Raw genomic sequence first — 22758 nt, 5'->3', positions numbered from 1 at the left:
GTAATATTTTTTGCAACACCTATTGGCAACACTAAATCATTCAGTTAAGCTCGTGATGCGATAAGAGAAATGATGTGAGCAGTTCTAATTCACTTCTGCCTTGGAGACTTTGTATGTGTAAGTCATTTGCAACTACAATTATTTAATACTTGTTTATATTGACAAATGTGGTGTTACAGACTGCAACAGTGTTCAATTAAAGACACTTATTACGCATGTCTAGCGTGTGTGCTCAGCTGTTGTGTAGCTGCTAGCTCCAAGTCGCTTACCTTTTGTAAATGACTTCATAGGAAGGTAACTGTCCAGCTATGCACAAGTAAAGGCTTTGTAGGACTGCTTGTATCGTGGTTCATGGCAGGATCGCGTTATATAGAATATCGTGTTATATTGGGCCGCGTAATATCGAATTTTGTAGTGTAATTATGTAATTAATCGTGTCTTGAAACAATTAAAGTACTTGGCTGCAACCAGCAGAGGCGCTATTCATTCAGTCTTAACTAAAGTTAAAAGTTCAAGTACCAATGATTGTCACACACACACTAGGTGTGGTGAAATTTGTCCTCTGCATTTGACCCATCCCCTTGATCACCCCCTGAGAGGTGAGGGGAGCAGTGGGCAGCAGCGTAGCCGCGCCCGGGAATCATTTTTGGTGATTTAACCCCCAATTCCAACCCTTGATGCTGAGTGCCAAGCAGGGAGGTAATGGGTCCCATTTTTATAGTCTTTGGTATGACCCGGCCGGGATTTGAACTCACAACCGACCGATCTCAGGGCGGACACTCTAACCACTAGGCCACTGGTTTGCTACATCCAACATTGTTATGCTTAATATAACACTGGCATGGAAACAGGAGTTCAGAACATTTTGACAAACCTTCCCATACTATTAAAACAAAAAAAACCCCAAGGTAGTCGAATTCCTCACCGACACGAGCGGCGTCCCTTCTCATGGCGGCGTAGTCGTGCCAGTCGGTCCTTAGAACGCCATCTTGCCCGACCTGAGCGACCTTCCTCATCTGGTTAAGGCCCTGCGGGAGGAGCATCGACACAGCAGACGTTTTAGATTTAATTAAATGTCGAAAGGGGGGGGAAAAAAACGACACCCGTCAATCGATACCCACGCTTCCTCATCGGCTGATTGTCGACGTTGATGCAGTCGGTTACGACTGATTTGTTGGCCCAAGTCACTCGGCAGTCGATAATCAAGGCGAGCTGTCACTTTTTTAAAACTTGTTTAAACTTTGCTTACGGTGTGTTTACGGACCAGCGCGTAGGCGGAGCCAAAGAACGGCAGGGCAGAACGTGTAATCACATATTTGGCTGAGAAACAGATGCAAAATGTGGGTGATGGGAGAAACTGGCACCACGGAAATATTCAGCATGTTTTTTTTCTGGACTGTTTGACACACGCACGCACGCACGCACGCACGCACGCACGCACGCACGCACGCACGCACGCACGCACGCACGCACGCCGGGAACAAACATCCAAAATTCATGCAAAAAGAAGATGAAAAAATGCCAAAGTCACTCTGCGCTAATGTGCAGGAAATGAAGGCGGACACACTAATCCGGCATCGTAGTAGAACATCCGTTCGCAGAAGCCTTTTTATTTGACTGCCACTGACTTCAATTCAATTTGGATTTTCCTCTCATTCAGCGTCACATCAGCACACAGTCGGATACCCCAAACTGTCCTCAGCCAATAACCAGGAAATACAGTCTAGCCACTAAAAGAGGGTTAGTGTCAATAGTGCTTTTTTTTGAGCTGACGGACTGTATTGTGTTGTCGCCGAGTATTCACTTGTATTCGTTTTTTTTCTTCGGAGGACCACCATGGAAGTGTTACAGGTATTTGTATTTTTTGGTTTACATTTGCATACTGAAACAGTTTATTTCTGACTTTGTTAGAGTTTTCTGACATATTCGAATTTGCCACAAAAAGCAGCATGTAGGAAAATAGGAGTATTGGTATTGTAATACTCCGAGAAAATATTGCAATTTAAATATAATCTTAAATTATAATTGGAAATGCATATTGTCAATTAGGTTAGGTTACTTTATAAGTACCCAAAGGTAAACTTGTTTTGCAGCCAGCATCCATTAAGACAGTTTGCCCAATTCTCTCCGAGGGCAACACAGAGACGCTAATGCATGCTTTTATTACAAGTTGTATAGATTATTGTAACGCCCTGCAGTCTGGTGTTTTTAAAAAGGCTATTAAACCTTTGAAATTACTCCAAAATTCAGCGGCACGTGTCCTGACAAAGACCAGCAGGCGGGCTCACATTACACCAGTTTTAAAATCTCTCTGCATTGGCTCCCCGTGTGTTTCAGGATCAATTTTAAGGTTCTTCTTATAGTTTATAAATATTTTTATGGTATTGGGTCTTCTTATCTTTCAAATTTGCTTTGACCCTATGATCCTCCGGCACTCATCTACTAATTATTCCAAAAGTCAGGACACAAAGTCACGGGGTGGCATTTTTCCACCACTATGGCCCCCGTCTATGGAACAGCTTGCCGGAGGACCTCAGGGCTGCGGAAAACTTTCATGTTTTTAAGAGCAGGTTTAAACCCACCTTTTTGATTTGTCTTTCACCTGATGTTAATTATTTTATGGAAGTATTTAGTATTTTAATTTTTATCCTATTAGTTATGCAAGATTTTATTTAGTTCTATTTATTTATTTACTGTATATTCATAAAAAAATGTCCATTAATCTTCATATGTCCTACTTGTATTTTATTCTTTATCTCTACTCATGGTTCTTACTATTTTACAAGTCTTATTAACGTTCCTCAGATAAGCCATCTGCCTCAGGGGTTATCGGCCGTGCTTGTGGGGGAGCTTTTGTGTCAGCGTCCTGATGGCCATGGTCTGATGACCCTCTGGTGCAGATGGCTCCTGTGATAGTGTTTACTCACATGTCTCCTCTGTACTCAGCCATGCAATCATTTGTCCATATAGTTGCGTGTGTGTGTATGTTTTGTGTGTGTGTTTGTGTTTGATATCTGTGTCCGTGCGTACGTATGTGATAATGGGGGATATGAGTCACCGGGGTATTGTTTTTAACCCTGTAAAGCACTTTGCGTTGCATTTCTTTCATGTATGAAAAGCTCTTTATAAATAAAGTTTGATTGATTGATTGATTGATATAGGAAAAAGTAAAGTCTTAGACATGCAATACAAAGATTTACCACATAATAAACATTACAAACATTGGTAAGACTATACAATTGTAAATGTACTCAAAGTTCCCTATAAAAAGAATACAACACATACAAACCCAATCAGATAAGATTTGGGACAAGCCAGAATAAAAATACCATAAATTAAAAAACAAAGTACACCAAAACAAAATAGGCAAAAAGAGGGACTACATCTTGTTTAGTTCTGTGAGCGGCAGTGGGGACAGAACTGCATCTGTATCGTTTTGTTTTGCCTTTTGGGACTAAAAACCTCCATCCAGATGGAAGAAGCTGAAAATGGCTGTGTAAGTAGTGAGATACATCAGTTAAAATGGAGACAGCTGAGACTCACCAATGAATTTACCTGACACTTTAACGATTTCATTTAGGGAGTTATTGTCCTTTAAAGACAGGTGACTGAACCATGAGACCAAGGAGAAAGACAAAACGGGTTCTATGAAAGCACAGTAAAACATGATCATGACGGTCTTGTCATTAAAATGAGACAATTTTCTCAGACGGTACAAACGCTGGTGAGCCTTTTGACACACCACATCACAGTTTGTTTCAAATTTCAGTTCATCAACTGTAGTCTCAAGGAATTTACACTTGGTTTTTAATCACAGATGGTTGCTTCACATGGGGTATTTTCCAAAAGTCAAACAGCATGTCTTTTGTTTTTGATAAGTCCAATCGTAAAGATTTGGCAGCTTTCATCTCCAATTAGCAAACTAACAATTACTGAATTGTCATCATATTTTATTATTGTTCTAGGTTTCTCTTGTTATATTCTTATTTTACTGTTATATTTGTATTCTCATAGTTGCTTTGTATTTTTATTCTATTGTAATATTTTTCTATTTTGTTTCCATTTATACCCCCATTATTTACTTTTTACTTTTTAAATTCGATCTCAATTTTGTACACTGCTGCTGGAATTTTAATTTTCCTGAGGGAACTCTCCTGAAGGAATCAATAAAGTACTATCTATCTATCTATCTATCTATATTTACTGTTTGTGTACAAAATAAATACCAGGGGAGACAACGCACAACGTTGTGGTGAGCCGGTAGAAGTACCTTTTCTGACAAGTTATGAAAATAAAATGAAGTCACAAAATTACAAGACTAAAGTCGGAATTTTAACGATTGAGTCATAAGTCGTGTGTTTATTATATAACGCATATTAGGCATATTTATTAAGTAATCAATGAAGTTATTAATTTGTAAGGTATTCATTAAAGTTATACAATTAGAGCACCTACTAAAACAATAATAAGAATATATTAATAAAAGTGTGAAAAATGTTGCAATATACAATGTGTGATTTACAATATTGACTGTGAACAATAAAACATTGAATACTGAGAATATATGAACGTTGCTCCTGTACTTTACAGACCACCTGCTTGATAGGCATATTTTATAATTGAGCAAGAACAACAAAGATGCAAAAAATAAAGGCAGAAGAATAAAAAACATCCACTTATTCAATATAATATCACTGTTCTAGCCTACCTTTGCTGTAAGAATCAGCCTCTCTCTGCCACTCGAGTTATTAATTTATAAGGTATTTATGATAGTTATACAATTAGAGCACATACAAAAACAATAATTAGAATATTGTCATAAAAGTGTGAGGAATGTTGCAATATTTATCAGAATATAGTAATGTTCCAATTAAAAGTTGAAATTGGAAAAGTATTTGAGTTGCATTCTTTACGTCAAGAAAGTTGTACTATTACAAGAAAAAAAATGTTTTAAGTAAAGTTTCTCGTAAAAAAAATGTTTTTTGTAAAATTACATATTTGCCTTATAGCGTTAAAGTTTTCTACTCAGTGTGGCCCTAAATGGCTTTTGAACAGATGGAAATATAAGTGTCATACTGCAACACCCAGATAATTTGTCAGTGTTTTACCATTCTTTCATTTATTGGTAGCGGCTCGCCATCGATAAATTTGGACTGCCACAAATAGAGTGGGTGGGGAAGCAACAAGCAGGTGGTCTGGGAAGTAGAGGAGCAGCGTTCCTATATTCTCAATATTCAATGTTCTACTGTTCATAGTCAACATTGTAAATCCCACATCTATATTTTTATGTACAGTACATTCTGACTGTCATATAATATAGTAAAAAAAATAAAATAAAGTTAATTCCGTTTTGGAGATGGTCTTTTTAGTTTTTTACTGAAAAAGACACTCAGGATGTACATAAAAATATACATCGTGTGATTTACAATATTGACTATGAACAATAAAACATTGAATATTGAGAATATAGGAACGTTGCCCCTCTACTTCCCACACCACCTGCTTGATCGACATATTTTATAATTGAGCAAGAACAACAAAGATGCAAAAAATAAAGGCAGAAGAATAAAAAACATCCATTTATTTCATATAATAACACTGTTCTAGCCTACCTTTGCTGTAGGAATCAGCCTCTCTCTGCTACTCTAATTATTAATTTATAAGGTATATATGAAAGTTATACAATTAGAGCACATACTAAAACAATAATTAGATTACTGTCATAAAAGTGTGAGAAAGGGTGCAATATTTATCAGAATATAGTAATATTCCAATTAAAAGTTGAAATTGGAAAAGTATTTGAGTTACATTCTTTACGCCAACAAAGTTGTGCTATTATAAAAAAACATAGTTTTTTTTACAAAGCTTCTCGTTAAAAAAAACAAATGTATTGTAATATGACATATTTTCCTTATAACGTTACAGTGTTTCCCATAAACTGCCAAGATACCTGTGGCGGTGGGGGCGTGGTTATGGGCGTGGTCACCATGACACCATCAAGTAATTTGCATAATTTACTACAATGATATGATTTTCTCTAAAAAGGCTCAAAAAATGTATACTTACTAATTAATAATAACAGTTTTGTTTTAAACATCCATCCATCCATCCATTTTACAATATAATTACAACACTTTATGTACATATTTATATACAGATTTGAACAATAAGTTATTCACTGAAATATATTTATTAATTGTGGTTCTTACAAAAAATATATCTTATAAAAATATAAAAGCTAAAATGTCTCTTAAAGCTCTGCCCCTTTAATTAGTGCATACTACATAATTTAACTTTAGCCTACTACTACAACCATATTATTTACCAGCAACATAAAGTGAAACAGAGGCAGAGGTGTCCTGGCACAGTCAGTAACAAATAAACAGAAAACAGTAGTGGTGGTAGATAGACACAAAGCTTCATCAAACATCTGATCCACTGAACAAAGAGCTCCAAAAATCTGTAAATCTTTTGTAAAGTAAATCTGAACAGCCGATATGGGCATCTACATCAACTATATGATTTGCCTGAGAAGCTGGACAGGACAAAAAATAAATAAATAAATTAATTAATTAATTTAAAAAAATGTTTTATTGTGGCGGCCTTAATTCTTTCGTGGCGGGCTGCCACAAATAAATGAATGTGTGGGAAACATTGCGTTAAAGTTTTCTATTCAGTGTGGCCCTAAATGGCTTTTGAACAGATGGTAATATAAGTGTCAGATAATTTGTCAGTGTTTTACCATTCTTTCATTTATTGGTGGCGGCTCACCATTGATAAATGTGGACTGCCACGAATAAATTTGGCGTTACATGTTAAGAATTGTCCTTATACTCCCAGCATTTGCATAAAACGTGAGGAAAGGGCGTCTCTGGTTTGGCTTTATTGTTTCTACCTCTATTTCCTTTTTTAATGAAAAACAATAATTCAGAAAGATGAGGCAGCTGTCCTCTTTGGCATCTGAAACAAGCCAATTCCCAGTAGAAGAAATACCAAAGTCGGCCTTCATTTCACGAAAAACACAAGAGAGAAAAGCTTTTATCAAACCACGGTGTCTTTTCTCTTCAGTCTCGTGGCTTTCGCACCTGCAGCGACCTCGCTGAACAAAATCCAGGGGGTGTCTCCTAACACTCTCTCGGCCTCGCTAGCACTAGAAAAAAAAGATACAATACAGCCGCCATGGAGGGAGGGAATGAGTCTACACCGCTGAGTGCTTGTGGAACACATCAGCCTCCTCTTAAACGACATAAAAAATAAAAATAAAATACCATTTTATTTTTCGCAAGAAAGAGGCCTCACGCTGTTCCAATCAAACCTCCATCAGCATTTAGGGTGCACAAGGTGGCTTCACACAGTAAAAGCTATGTTTTTATCAGCTTTGTACAGGCAAGAAAACATTGGTGAAAAAAGATTGGGAGATTACCAACTAAAGAAAAACACTGTTTTATGCTGCATAATTTAAATTGACTCGTGGCAAATAAAAATTCATGTGGTACCTACGCTTGTTTACAATACTGATAACGTGCTAAACTATGGAGTCTTTTAAACGGAATTGAACACATGGTATAAACAACAACAAAAAAACTAAAAATGAAAGAAAGTGATACCATTGTTGACCCATGTCGAGATCTTAAGTACTGTTTGACAAAAATGTTAACCGGTGTTTTTAAAAAAAATATATATATATTTTATTGTTTATAAATGGCTGTGATGGTAATGTAAATGAGGGATTTCTAATCACTGCTATGTTGGAATTCTTATTAATATTGATACTGTTGTTGATGTTATTATTTTTTGTTTGAGTACTTTTGGATTGTTTTGTGTCATGTTTGTGTGTCTTCTCGATTGCTCTGTTGATTGCTATTCTGAATGTTGCTTGGCTGGGTTTGGTTTTGGAATTGGAATTGTATTATTGTGTATTATTTTGATGGACTGCTTAATAAAAAACAAAAACAAAAATAAAACCAAAAAAACGGTGTTTCGCACACAAAAAAGTATCCAAAAATAATAATACATGGAAGATTTACGAATAAAGGTAAAATACTAAAAGAGTACTAAAAGAAAACTTAAAACTTTTAACACTGTATTACGACCAAAAATGCAGAGTCAACTTTATCGTTCTTATCAAATCACTAGAAACGTTACTGACAGGGAAAAGTGAAGGGAAAACATCGGCTTTTACAAGCATTGTAAAGAAGCTTCCGTAAAATTCCGAAGAGAATTGGGAATGCTGGGCTGGGTTTGGTTTTGGAATTGGAATTGTATTATTATTGTATTATTGTGTATTATTTTGTTGCACTGATTAATTTTAAAAAAAAATTATACAAATAAAAACAGTGTTTTGTGCACAAAAGTATCCAAAAATAATAATACATGGAAGATTTACGAAAATTCAAACTCAATTCCATTAATTTGAATTTAGTTTACAAACAGGAAATGGAATTGCAATTCAAACTCAATTTTTTTATGAAATTCCAGTTGATAATTTTGGTGGATTCCTGAATCATACGTTATAGTATCTTCCTTACATGATTGTTTTACATATTTCGTAGAAATATTAGTACTCTGAACCCCATGTACACATGATACCTTCACTTTCCTTTATGCAGACAAGTTTAAAATACTTATATATATTTTTTTACTTTGTGTACACAATATTTTTCAATTATAGCTAGAGATGTAACGATTATCGATGTAATGATAAACCGGGGTAAAAATCCAGGTAGTTATTATTACTGATTAAAATGTTTATTATCATGAAACCGTGATTGATTACCCCACTTTAAAAAAAAATTATGCTGATACTGTTCATTTCCTGGCGAAAAAGCTAGTGCGCTAATCGCTATCTAGCTTAAATGCTAACATGATTACAAGACACATTTCTGAACACATTTAACAATGTGATAATGATAACCATTAAAGTTTTTAAGTAGTAAGTAATGCTTTTTAAGTAATACTTTTTATTGAAAATTAAGATTAAAAGCAGTTGATTTATTTTGATGCATCATACTGTAGATTTCAAATTAGGAAAAAATGATGGCAATATACTCTGTTTCCCAGAATTCTGTACTTCAATTTCAAAATGGAGTGAATTTGTGTTCACTATTAATGTTTATAAGTTATTGTGTAGTATTTAAGCCTACATTTTTTAAACATGACAAATTCTTAGTTACTTGGAAGTCAGGAATTTCTTGAAATTGCAATCTTTTTCATTACACTTCCTGTAATTCCAATCAAACATTTTGTAGAGTGGAGCCAACTCAATTCAAATGCCACTACTTCAAATTAAATGAATTGAAATTCCAAACCCCAAACTTTTTGTGTTTGATTTGAACTGGTAGCAACTAGAACTGTATGTAAATATAGACTGTCACAACTTCATCAACATGAAAAAAAGAACCACAATTGTTGGCCCATACAGAGATCGGAAGTACTGGCACAAAAACTTTGAAAGATATCCGAATAAAATTGCGAGTTGTGTTTTGCGCACAAATAAAATGGCAGATAACTAAAAATCTAATAATACATGAAAGTTTAACAAAGACTAAAAATCTAAACTGGCCATTACTTCTTACAAGCAATGTGAAAGGGGCTACAGTATATGAAATCCATGTTTTTCACTTTGATTTGTAACAACGAGAAATACATGTGGTTGTAGACAACCACAATGTATCGCCAAGTGTTTGAACTACTGCATATATGCCATTCAGTTCAATCTGTTGAAAATTAAAGAAAATTAAAGAAAAATACACCATGTTTGCTCTATAGAGAGATCTCAAGTAGTGTTGTGAACACACAATATTTGAATGATATCCAAATAAAGTTGCCACTTGTGTTCTACGCACATAAAAATCCTTGAAAAATGGAAATCAAATAATGAACATTTAACGAAGACTAAAGATCTAAGCTGGCTAAAACTTTTTACAAGTGACGTAATATCGGCTGTCTAGGTTTTACATTTTGACTTGTAACAATGACAAAAATGTGTAGTTGTACACGACCACAATGTATCACCAAGTGATCGAACTACCGCATCGATCAGAGTTGGGCAAATATTTTGACTCGGGGGCCACATTGAGAGAAAAACATATGTCTGGGGGGGCCAATGTGTATGTGTGTATAAATTATATATACACATTTAGCTGTAAAAATCTGCTGTACAGTATGTGTGTTTGGGTCCTTTTTTTCCGGAACACTAATAGCAAAAGTCACAATGTCCGATAGAATTCAAAAAAATTATGATAGACCACCTCAAAAAAACGAAATTGAGTTTTACAGTTTTTTACTGAATGGGACACCCAAAATGTACATTAAAATTTACAATATTAACTATGAACAATAAAACACTGAATATTAACAACATAACTTATACTTCTCAGACCAGCTCCTCGATAGACATATTTTACAATCAAGCAAAATATGAATGCAAAGGATAATAATAAACACCTACAATGTGATATATTAGCAATTTTATGCAGAAATTTGTTGGAAAAATTTGCTTCCGCATCTGTTCCTGACACATGCGTTTCGGGTTGGCTGCTCTGAAAACAAACCCCGCCCACTCTGCTTTGTTCCTCGTCTGAGCTGCTGTGACGTAGCGCAGATTTCAACCATTGAATTACTTTCTATTAGGGATGTCCGATAATATCGGGCTGCCGATATTATCGGCCTATAAATGCTTTAAAATGTAATATCGGAAATTATCGGTATCGGTTTCTAAATCAGCAGTATCGGTTTAAAAAGTTACATTTATGACTTTCTAGAACGCAGCTGTGTGCACGGACGTAGGGAGCAGTACAGAGCGCCGATAAACCTTAAAGGCACTGCCTTTGCGTGCCGGCCCAGTCACATAATATCTACGGCTTTTCACACACAAGTGAATGCAATCACATACTTGATCAACAGCCATACAGGTCACACTGAGGGTGGCGTATAATCAACTTTAACACTGTTAAAAATATGCGCCACACTGTGAACCCACACCAAACAAGAATGACAAACACATTTCGGGAGAACGTCCGCACCGTAACACAACATAAACACAACAGAACAAATACCCAGAACCCCTTGCAGCACTAACTCTTCCCGGACGCTACAATATACACCCCCCGCTACCCCCTACCAGAACCCCGCCCTCCCCAACCCCGCCCACATCAACCTCCTCATGCTCTCTCAGGGAGAGCATGTCCCAAATTCCAAGCTGCTGTTTTAAGGCATGTTAAAAAAAATAATGCACTTTGTGACTTTAATAATAAATATGGCAGTGCCATGTTGGCTCTTTTTTTCCATAACTTGAGTTGATTTATTTTGGAAAACCTTGTTACATTGTTTAATGCATCCAGTGGGCCATCACAACAAAATTAGGCATAATAATGTGCTAATTCCACGACTGTATATATCGGTATCGGTTGATATCGGAAGCGGTAATTAAGAGTTGGACAATATCAGAATATCGGATATCGGCAAAAAAGCCATTATCGGACATCTCTACTTTCTATAGTTCAAGACTTACGGTCATTTAAAAACAGTACTGCCCGTCATAATGGCGGCGACAGTTTGGATGTCAAAGGTCTAAAAAAATTATGTAGAACATCCGGCGGGCCGGATTGAAAATTTTAATGTGGCCCGTGGGTCGTATTTTGCCCAGGTCTGGCATAGATGCTATTGCAGTTCAATCTGTTGACACTGAACTGATGAGAAAAAAATAATATTACTTTATCAAATTTAAAGAAAGAGACACCATTTTTACACCACAAAAGGATCTTATGTACTGTTACAAACACACAAAATTTGAATGATATCCAAATCAAATAGTGACTTGTGTTGTGCGCACAAAATAGGACGGATGAATAGAAATCAAATAATACAGGAAAGTTTCATTATTTAGTATCGCGGTGGCTTTGCAACTCTAAGTGCCTAAGATTCTGCTCAATAATGCAGAAGACCTACTGTTGTACTGTAACTCCCTTGTATCTATTTGATTACATAAAAAACTAATTTGCGTCACTTCAAAGTCTTCCTGTGCTGCTGGGCCCGCTGAAACATCAATGCTGCGCCGTCAACGCTTCTTCACATCTGTTGTGATGAACAAAGAGGCGGAGCAAACAAAGCCATTTGTTCGGGATGGAGCAAAATCCCCCACTGTAAGCCCGATAAGACCGGGAAGAGGCGGAAGCGTACGCCGCCGGGTCAATACTTCCCCTTTTTTCCCAGCTTCCCTGACTACCTACTGAGAGATAGCTGTCACTCCCCACCGACATCACTACACTTCCTCATTTTGGGGCTAGATCATGATGACCCCCAGAGATGCAATTACCTCGCCCACCTTCTACCTCTGATGTCTCAACTTTGGCCACTTCTCCCACACACACACAGCCACACACACACACAGCCACACACCCGAGTAAATCAGCGCTGAGTACTCACTTTCGCCTCTTTCATGGCCCATATTTTCTGAAAATACGTTTTTTTTTACCTCACTTGCATTATTTTGGTCTAATAATGCAGTATATATGCAGGGTTCAAGGAACTTTATTGTCAAACCAACACATGTGACGCAAAATTTAGTACCCCCATGAATAAATACCACAAGAACGATAGTATGTACAGAGTACTGTTGTCCCGATACCAATTTGATGGTACCGGTACCAAAATTTATTTCGATACGTTTCGGTACTTTTCGAAATATAGGGGACCACAAAAAATTGCATTATTGGCTTTATTTGAACAAAAAATCTTAGGGTACATTAAACATATGTTTCTTATTGCAAGTTTGTCCTTAAATAAAATAGTGAACATACAAGACAACTTGTCTTTTAGTAGTAAGTGAACAAACAAAGGCTCCTAATTAGTCTGCTGACGTATGCAGTAACATATTGTGTCATTTTCCATTCTATTATTTTGTCAAAATTATTAAGGACAAGTGGTAGGAAATGAATTATTAATCTACTTGTTCATTTATTGTTAATATCTGCTTACTTTCTCTTTTACCATGTTCTCTCTACACTTCTGTTAAAATGTAATAATCAGTTATTCTTCTGTTTGGATGCTTTATATTAGTTTTGGATGATACCACAAATTTGCGTATCGATCCGATACCAAGTCGTTACAGGATCATACATTGTCATATTCAAAGTCCTCATGCGTCCAGGGACGTACTTCCTGATTTTATACACATATTATAAATGTTAAAAAAACGAAAGAAGATTTTGTGATGCTAGAAAATATCGATGTAATCATAGTAGTATCGACTAGATACACTCCTGTACTTTGTATCATTACAGTCGATGTAGGTCCACCAAAGGCGTTTGTTTACATTCAGGAACGGCGTCTACGGTGTGTAGTGAAGCATGTTTAGCTATTCCTCGTCCTGCAGGGATGATACTTGTAAGAAACTTACTTTATTTGTCGCCATGGAGGCGAGGATTAGTGATTTAGAAGTAGCTACAACACTGCAGACTGCGGATGGACTTTAGCCGCTAGCTAGTTAGCCATGTCTTAAAGCACCTCTTCCTGAGGGTGTTTCAGTGTTATATCTTCACCTTTATCGTTAGTTTTTAAGCCAAAATGTGTCCGTTCTCCCTTTTCTGTCTACACAATGTGTCTGTTTGTAAGTACTTTGTGATTGTGCGCTGCCGAACATGCTCGTCTGCTCGTAACCAGCAATGTCACGATGTGACGACAGGTGGCAGGAGGTGGGTGACCGGTACTTTTTAGAGGCAGTATAGTACCGAATATGATTCATTAGTATCGCTGTACTATACTAATACCGGTATACCGTACAACCCAAGTACAGAGTATCTCCACTAGCTGTTAGAAATGTAGTCAAAACACATGCATATATATATATATATATATATATATATATATATATATATATATATATATATATATATATATATATATATATATAGTGTTGTCTATTACACTGCTTTAAATAAAAACATTTCTGACTTATAAATAGGGGTGTAACGATTCATTTTAACAAAGATTCGATATTTGTGGTTGCCGATACAATTCAGGGACAATGTTTTTTTTAGAACGATCCGAAACGATTCAGTGAGTTGAAATCGATCCAGTAACTTTTTTAGCAAAAAAAATAAAAAAATAAGCAGTGTGACTGTGAAATAAATACTGGATAGAGGACACTGCAGGTGACGTTTCATATATTCCTATTATTTCTTGCAAGGGAATTATGTATCAATGAATTATGGAGACAAACAAGAAAGTTCACGCCGTATTTGAATAAAGTACAACCAACACTTTGGGTTGAATTAACAAGAGAAAACCTTTTCTGATCACATTTTAAACATGTAAGCCATTTTTAGTACAAGTACAGTATACCAACATTTTACCAGTAGAGTTACCTGCTAAATAAAGTTTCCCGACACGGCCATACAGTATCTGTTCTCCGTCCGGTGTACGAAAGCATGTATGTTGATGGCGTTGGCCCCTTCTTCATCCATATTTCATATAAACAACATAAGGTGGCAAGTAACACGTCAATAATGAATAAAGCTAAATATGCATTGGAGCAAAAATCACTCTATATTCTCTACTGTGTGACCATATCTGAGTTAAAAATATACAAAAGTACACTTAATTTATTAACTGTGAAAATAATACATAATGTTGGATATAGAGGACATTCAAACCTTTTATTTATTGAATCGAAAATACTGAAATTCCACAACACAGTAAATTTGCAAACCGCTAAAATTATGCACAAAGCAAACTACAACCCGCTACCCAAAAACATACAACAATTATTCTCAACAAAAGAGAATAAATATAACCTTAGAGAAAAATAAAATTTCAAACATTTGTATGCACGTACAACACTGAAGACCTTTCGTTTATCAGTATGTGGAATTAAAATATGGAATGGATTAAGCCAAGAAATCAAACAATGTACAAAACCCAAAACCAGTGAAGTTGGCACGTTGTGCAAATTGTACATAAAAACAGCAAATCCTTTTCAACCTACCGGTATATTCAATTGAATAGACTGCAAAGACAAGATACTTAACGTTCAAACTCGAAAACTTTTGTTATTTTTTGCAAACATTAGCTCATTTGGAATTAGATGCCTGCAACATGTTTCTGAGAAAGTTGAGGAATACTCATCAAACATTTATTTGGAACATCCCACAGGCATACGTGCCAACCTTGAGACCTCCGATTCCGGGAGGTGGGGGTGGGGTTGGGCGTGGTCGGGGGTGGGGGTGGGGCGGGTGTGTGGTTGGGGGCGGGGGGGCGTTGTTGGGCGCGTGGTTAATAGGGGAGGAGTATACTTACAGCTAGAATTCACCAACTCGAGTATTTCATATATATATATACACTACTGTTCAAAAGTTTGGGGTCACCCAAACAATTTTGTGGAATAGCCTTCATTTCTAAGAACAAGAATAGACTGTCGAGTTTCAGATGAAAGTTCTCTTTTTCTGGCCATTTTGAGCGTTTAATTGACCCCACAAATGTGATGCTCCAGAAACTCAATCTGCTCAAAGGAAGGTCAGTTTTGTAGCTTCTGTAACGAGCTAAACTGTTTTCAGATGTGTGAACATGATTGCACAAGGGTTTTCTAATCATCAATTAGCCTTCTGAGCCAATGAGCAAACACATTGTACCATTAGAACACTGGAGTGATAGTTGCTGGAAATGGGCCTCTATACACCTATGTAGATATTGCACCAAAAACCAGACATTTGCAGCTAGAATAGTCATTTACCACATTAGCAATGTATAGAGTGTACTTCTTTAAAGTTAAGACTAGTTTAAAGTTATCTTCATTGAAAAGTACAGTGCTTTTCCTTCAAAAATAAGGACATTTCAATGTGACCCCAAACTTTTGAACGGTAGTGTATATATATATATATATATATATATATATATACATGTATGAAATACTTGACTTTCAGTGAATTCTAGCTATATATATATATATATTTATTTATTTTATTATACAAATAAATAAAATGAATACTTGAATTTCAGTGTTCCGGAGGCTATCCAGTAGATGGCAGAGTTGTCCTGTTTAAGAGTGTCACAACATTGCTGTTTACGGCAGACAAACTGCTTTACGGTAGACGAAAACGTGACTGCTGATGTTGTGTGTTGTTACCGCGCTGGGAGGACGTTAATGAAACTGCCTAACAATAAACCCACATAAGAAACCAAGAACTCGCCCTCGATCATTCTACAGTTATAACGTGATTGGGCAGGCACGCTGTTTATATTGTGGGAAAGCGGACGTGAAAACAGACTGTCGCCGCTGTCCCCACTCAGGTCCGCATGGAGTTGGAGGGGGCGTGGCCTCCAGCCCCGGCTGAATTCCGGGAGATTTCCGGGAGGTTTTCGGGAGAGGCGCTGAATTCCGGGAGTCTCCCGGAAAATCCGGGAGGGTTGGCAAGTATGCCCACAGGTGAACAGGCTAATTGGGAACAGGTGGGTGCCATGATTGGGTATAAAAGCAGCTTCCCTGAAATGCTCAGTCATTCACAAACAAGGATGGGGCGAGGATCACCACTTTGTGAACAAATGCTTGAACAAATTGTCGAACGAGCTATTGCAAAGAATTTAGGGATTTCGCCATCTACGGTCAGTAATATCATCAAAAGGTTCAGAGAATCTGGATAAATCACTGCACGTAACATTGAATTCCCGTGACCTTTGATCCCTCAGGCGGTACTGCATCAAAAACTGACATCAGTGTGTAAAGGATATCATCACATGGGCTCAGGAACACTTCAGAAAACCACTGTCAGTAACTACAGTTCGTCGCTACATCTGTAAGTGAAAGTTAAAACTCTGCTATGCAAAACAAAAGCCATTTATCAACAACACCCACAAACGCTGCCGGCTTCGCTGGGCCCGAGCTCATCTAAGATGGACTGATGCAAAGTGGAAAAGTGTTCTGTGGTCTGACGAGTCCACATTTCAAATTGTTTTTGGAAACTGTGGACGTCGTGTCCTCCGGAACAAAGAGGAAAAGAACCATCCGGATTGTTCCAGGCGCAAAGTTCAAAAGCCAGCATTTGTGATGGTATGGGGGTGTATTAGTGCCCAAGGCATGGGTAACTTACACATCTGTGAAAGCACCATTAATGCTGAAAGGTACATACAGGTTTTGGAGCAACATATGTTGCCATCCAAGCAACGTTATCATGGACGCCCCTGCTTATTTCAGCAAGACATAGCCAAGCCACGTGGCTTCATAGTAAAAGAGTGCGGGTACTAAATTGGCCTGCCTGTAGTCCAGACCTATCTCCCATTGAAAATGTGTGGCGCATTATGAAGCCTAAAATACCACAACGGAGACCCCTGACTGTTGAAAAAATTAAGCTGTACATCAAGCAAGAATGGGAAATAATTACACCTGAAAAGCTTAAAAAATTGGTCTCCTCAGTTCCCAAACGTTTACTAAGTGTTGTTAAAAGGAAAGGCCATGTAACACAGTGGTAAAAATGCCCCTGTGCCAACTTTTTTGCAATGTGTTGCTGCCATTAAATTATAAGTTAATGATTATTTGCAAAAAAAAATTACGTTTCTCAGTTCGAACGTTAAATATTTTGTCTTTGCAGTCTATTCAATTGAATATAGGTTGAAAAACATTTGCAAATCATTGTATTCTGTTTTTATTAACGAATTACACAACGTGCCAACTTCACTGGTTCTGGGTTTTGTACAAATATGATCCAAATTCAAGAAACTATTTAAACTTAAAGTGTTTACAAAGTACAAATAAGAAGGACCATGATAAACATTCTGAATGTATTAATAATCTTATTTATCTCACCATATAAAATACAACTTTCTTCACTCATTATGCATTTATTTTTCAATGTTATTACTCATGGAGTACATTGTGAATACATTGAGAACAGGAAGTGAACAAAAGTGTTAGCAACTGCTATGTAAAGGAAAAGGGGTAGGATTAAATAAGCTCTGCTTCTTCCTACTCCTTTGTCGAACATGTTGAAAAGAGAAACTGGAAATTGTGATGTATCATGTTGTATGCATGCATGTTGGAAACTCAAACTCAAACCCATCTCTTCTATGTATTTATTTCTAATCAAATGACTTGTCCTTGTGTCATTCCCGTTGTGTCGGCCGCGTCTTTTGTGGTTCAAAGTTGTGTTGCGGCTTTACCATTGTGCCGGTGCGTTTGTATTTGTCGTGGCTTTTGCAATGGTGCTGTAGCTGAAAGTTATGGTATTAAAATGCGAGACACAGTCGGAGATGCACTCTCAGACGCTTTCTTAAGAAGCGGTAACAAACTCAGAGTTAGTCATCTGTCCACAAAGTAGCAGAGTACATTATTTTGTTGGATACATCTATTGTTCTTGTCACAATTACATTTTGTTGTGTTTTGTGACTCGTAAACCGTGACTGACAGGGCGACAACAGACAAATTAGACGAAAAGAAAGGAACAAAACGTGCGTCTGCGCTTTGCGTTGGACTGATCCCGGCGGGCTGGTAATGCTTCAGTGGAGTAGCTGTAAAAAAAAAAAAAAAAATCAATACGCTAATCCCATTCAGCCTTTTCCCACATAAGTCTTGTTAGGAACGTTTGTAGCGCACATTTTCTTCTCCTTGTTGGTTTCTGTCTGCTTCGCTCGGAGATGACACGGCGTGCGGGGAAGAAAAAAAAAAAAAGAAAACAGCCGAGTGAGATCAGAGCGGATTAAATACAAGCAGACGCAGTCAGATACGCCGGATGAAATGGAACGTGGTGGAACGACGTTCATGCATTTTGTCTTGGCCGGGGGAGTGGAGCACGAGGGAGGGTCCTTCAGCAGTGTCCTCCTTTTATGTGAATTTGGATGGCTTCTTTTTCCAAAATGAGTGTTTCAGGGGAATATAAAATGTATGAAGGGAATGTTGACCACACAGCCCCGCCCCTCTGTTAGGAGTCAAGTGATCGATCACATGCAGCACAGGTGTGAACAGCATTTCATTTCATCCGCCACGTCATTTAAAGTGGCACGCCACATCATTTTGAGTGGTCTACCACATCACTTTAAGTTGGCAAGCCACATCATTTTGTGTCGTCCGCTACAAGAATTAGTGTACTCAGCCACATCGTTTAATGTGGCATGCCACGTCACTTTGGGTGGTCCGCCACAAGATTTAGTGTGGTCCGCAACAGCATTTACCATGGAAAACCACATCATTTTATGTGGTCCGCAACATGATTTAGTGTGGTCCGCCACATCATTTTGTGTGGTCCGCCACATCATTTCATGTGCTCCCCAATGTGATTTAGTGTGGAACACCACATCAGTTAACGTGGCACGCCACATCATGTTGTGTGGTCCACCACGTCATTTCAAGTGGTCCCCAATGTGATTTAGTGTGGAACACTGCATCAGTTAACGTGGCACGCCACGTGATTTAGTGTGGTCCGCCACATCTTTTCATGTGGTCCCCTATGTGATTCAGTGTTGCACACCAGGTCATTTAAAATGGCACGCCACTTAATTTTGTGTGGCACGCTATGTCATTTTTTATGGTCCGCCGCATTATTTTTCATAGTCCGCCACATCATTTTGTATGGCACATCATTATGTGTGGTCCGCCACATCATTTAGTGTGGCACGCCACATCATATTGTGTGGTCCGCTACATCATTTTATGTGGCGAGCCGCATCATTTAATGTGGTCTGCCATCAGTTATTATGACATGCCACACCATTTCAAGTGGCCTCCCACACCATTTCAAGTGGCCTCCCACACCATTTCATTTGGCCGGCCACATCACTTGTGTGGCACGCCACATCATTTTAAGTGGCCCGCCACATCACTTTATACGGCACGCCACATAATTTCAAGTGGCATGCCACATATTTTCATGTGGCACGCCACACATCATTTCAAGTGGCACGCCACACATCATTTCAAGTGGCCCGCCACACATCATTTCATTTGGCCCGCCACATCACTTTATACAGCACGCCACATCATTTCAAGTGGCATGCCACATATTTTCATGTGGCCCGCAACATCACTTATGTGGTAAGCCACATCATTTTAAGTGGCATGCCACATCATTTTAAGTGGGATGCCACATCATTTCATTTGGCAGGCCACTTCACTTATGTGGCCCGCCACATCCCTTTATACGGAACGCCATATAATTTAATATGGCACGCCATATCATTTAATATGGCACGCCACATAATTTCAAGTGGCATGCCACATATTTTCACGTGGCACGCCACACATCATTTCAAGTGGCCCGCCACACATCAGTTCATTTGGCCGGCCACATCATTTTAAGTGGCCCGCCACATCACTTTATACAGCACGCCACATCATTTCAAGTGGCATGCCACATATTTTCATGTGGCCCGCCACATCACTTATGTGGTAAGCCACATCATTTTAAGTGGCATGCCACATCATTTTAAGTGGGACGCCACATAATTTCACGTGGCACGCCACATCATTTCATTTGGCAGGCCACATCACTTATGTGGCCCGTCACATCCCTTTATACGGCACGCCATATAATTTAATATGGCACGCCATATAATTTAATATGGCACGCCAAATAATTTCAAGTGGCATGCCACATATTTTCACTTATGTGGCACACCACATCATTTTAAGTGGCACGCCACATCATTTTAAGTGGCACGCCACATCACTTTATGTGGCACGTCACATCATTTTATGAGGCGCGCCACATCATTTCATTTGGCCGGCCACATCACTTATGTGGCATGCCACATAATTTTAAGTGGCCTGCCACATCACTTTACGTGGCACGCCACATCATTTTAAGTGGCCTGCCACATCACTTCATGTGGCACGTCACATCACTTCAAGTGGCACGCCACATCATTTTAAGTGGCCTGCCACATCACTTCATGTGGCACGTCACATCACTTCAAGTGGCACGCCACATCATTTTAAGTGGCCTGCCACATCACTTCATGTGGCACGTCACATCACTTATGTGGCACGCCACATCCTTTTAAGTGGCCTGCCACATCACTTCATGTGGCACGTCACATCACTTATGTGGCACGCCACATCCTTTTAAGTGGCCTGCCACATCACTTCATGTGGCACGTCACATCACTTATGTGGCACGCCACATCACTTATGTGGCACGCCACATCATTTTAAGTGGCCCGCCACATCACTTTAAATGGCACGCCATATAATTTCCCGTGCAACGCCATATCATTTAATGTGGCACGCCACATCACTTTATGTGGCACGCCACGCCATTTTAATGGCCCGCCTGCATGAAACTTGCAACAAAATTACAGTATAAACACTTTGTAGGACTCAACAAAAGAGGAAACTGGCACATTGAACTTAATGCCAAACCACAACACATTGAGGACAAAACACTTGCAAATTAGGCTCAGGAGTGTAAGAAAACAAGTTCTAACAACTGGAGAGAACAGTTATTATTATCAGTTAAATGTTAAATAAAAAATGAGATGTTATCAATATGCAAAATTATATTTATTACCACATGAACAAACACAAAAGTATCAACAATTTGTACAGATGATTACCGATACGATATAGGTTGAAATGTGAAAAGTAGCCATCCCTACACACAACGCCATCTGTGCTAGAATTCTGGGACCGGGCTTCAAAGTTGAATCGCTTTCTCCGGACCTGTTGTGTTGGAAGTAATAATCGCTGTCTGACACGACACAATGCGCGGGCGGAAAAAATATCGCACCGGTTCGTGACGGCTTTGATGTGACGTATATGCGGGATCTCCATGCGTACGTCTAGATATTAATGGATGATAAAAATGTTGAATGTAACTAGGACTGTCAATCCATTAAAATATTGAATCGTGATCATAGGCATTGTCTGCTGTTAACTCTTAATTAATCACGACTAATCGCAGATGCATAGAAAATATTTGTCTTTAAAAATTGTACCTTAGACAGATTTTTCATACGATCAACTTGGGAAAAATGTTTGTTTATTAAACATTATGCTTTTTCGAACAGCTCAGCAAAAAATGGACACGAACACTCTTTTAGAGAGACTCTTTTAGACAGACTCTCTCACACATGCTTAAAAATTCTGGCATGGGCTCAAATAAAATAAAAAAAACCTTACTATAAATGACAAGAAACAAATTGCCTGTGTGTACTTCATGACAGTCGGGGCATGCGAGTGTTTTAGGGCGGCCTTCTCTTACTCCACAACATGAATTGGTTGCGGTATTAGGGGTGTTGACACCCATTCCGTAATTGCCGTGGGGGGTCGGGGGGGGGGGGGTTCTGGATCGACGGGCACCTCGCTGCTGGCGGCTTTTGGGACACGACTTGCCCCGGTGATGACTCCGTTTGTGAAGGCGGCTGCGGTCATGTCAGGAGACCACATGCGGGGATTCAGTGTGCACTTTTCTGTGTCCATTTCTGCTCTGTGGTTGTCTGCACTGCCGGGTGTGTTGTTTCAAGCTAGTTTAGCAGCTGCCTTAACTATTAACTTGCCTACTCCTGCTTGCTCTTTCTCTCTGTGTAACATGTTTAGCCTCATCCAACGGTTCTCCAGTGATAATGCTACTTGAGAACTGCAGTGGAGGAATATTGACTTGGGGAAGCGGCTTCACACGGTGTGTTAACATACAGTTAGCTCTGGCAGCTAACATATCTGGTCGGCGAACTGACCATGGAAAATAGGAATCAACGTTTAGAAATGTGGACAATTTTGTGAGAATCGGAATGTAAGACCCGCTACCCATCGATACTCGATGCCCAACCCTAAATAAA

At 38.5% G+C, this 22758-nt stretch overlaps 1 protein-coding gene across 6 annotated transcripts in view; it reads right to left on the bottom strand.

The window, feature by feature from the left end:
• LOC133651019 (polypeptide N-acetylgalactosaminyltransferase 10-like) overlaps window positions 1–22758 on the bottom strand; it is a 264230-nt gene that overhangs the window by 74595 nt on the left and 166877 nt on the right. For all 6 annotated transcript variants that reach the window (XM_062048880.1, XM_062048881.1, XM_062048884.1 and 3 more), the window contains one exon: window positions 926–1028. In XM_062048880.1, coding sequence (XP_061904864.1) covers window positions 926–1028 — 103 coding nt within the window. The remainder of the gene's footprint in view (window positions 1–925; window positions 1029–22758) is intronic.

This window comes from Entelurus aequoreus, linkage group LG05 (assembly GCF_033978785.1).
Source record: "Entelurus aequoreus isolate RoL-2023_Sb linkage group LG05, RoL_Eaeq_v1.1, whole genome shotgun sequence".
Lineage (NCBI taxonomy): Eukaryota > Metazoa > Chordata > Actinopteri > Syngnathiformes > Syngnathidae > Entelurus > Entelurus aequoreus.
This window is presented reverse-complemented; position numbering and strand designations above follow the sequence as displayed.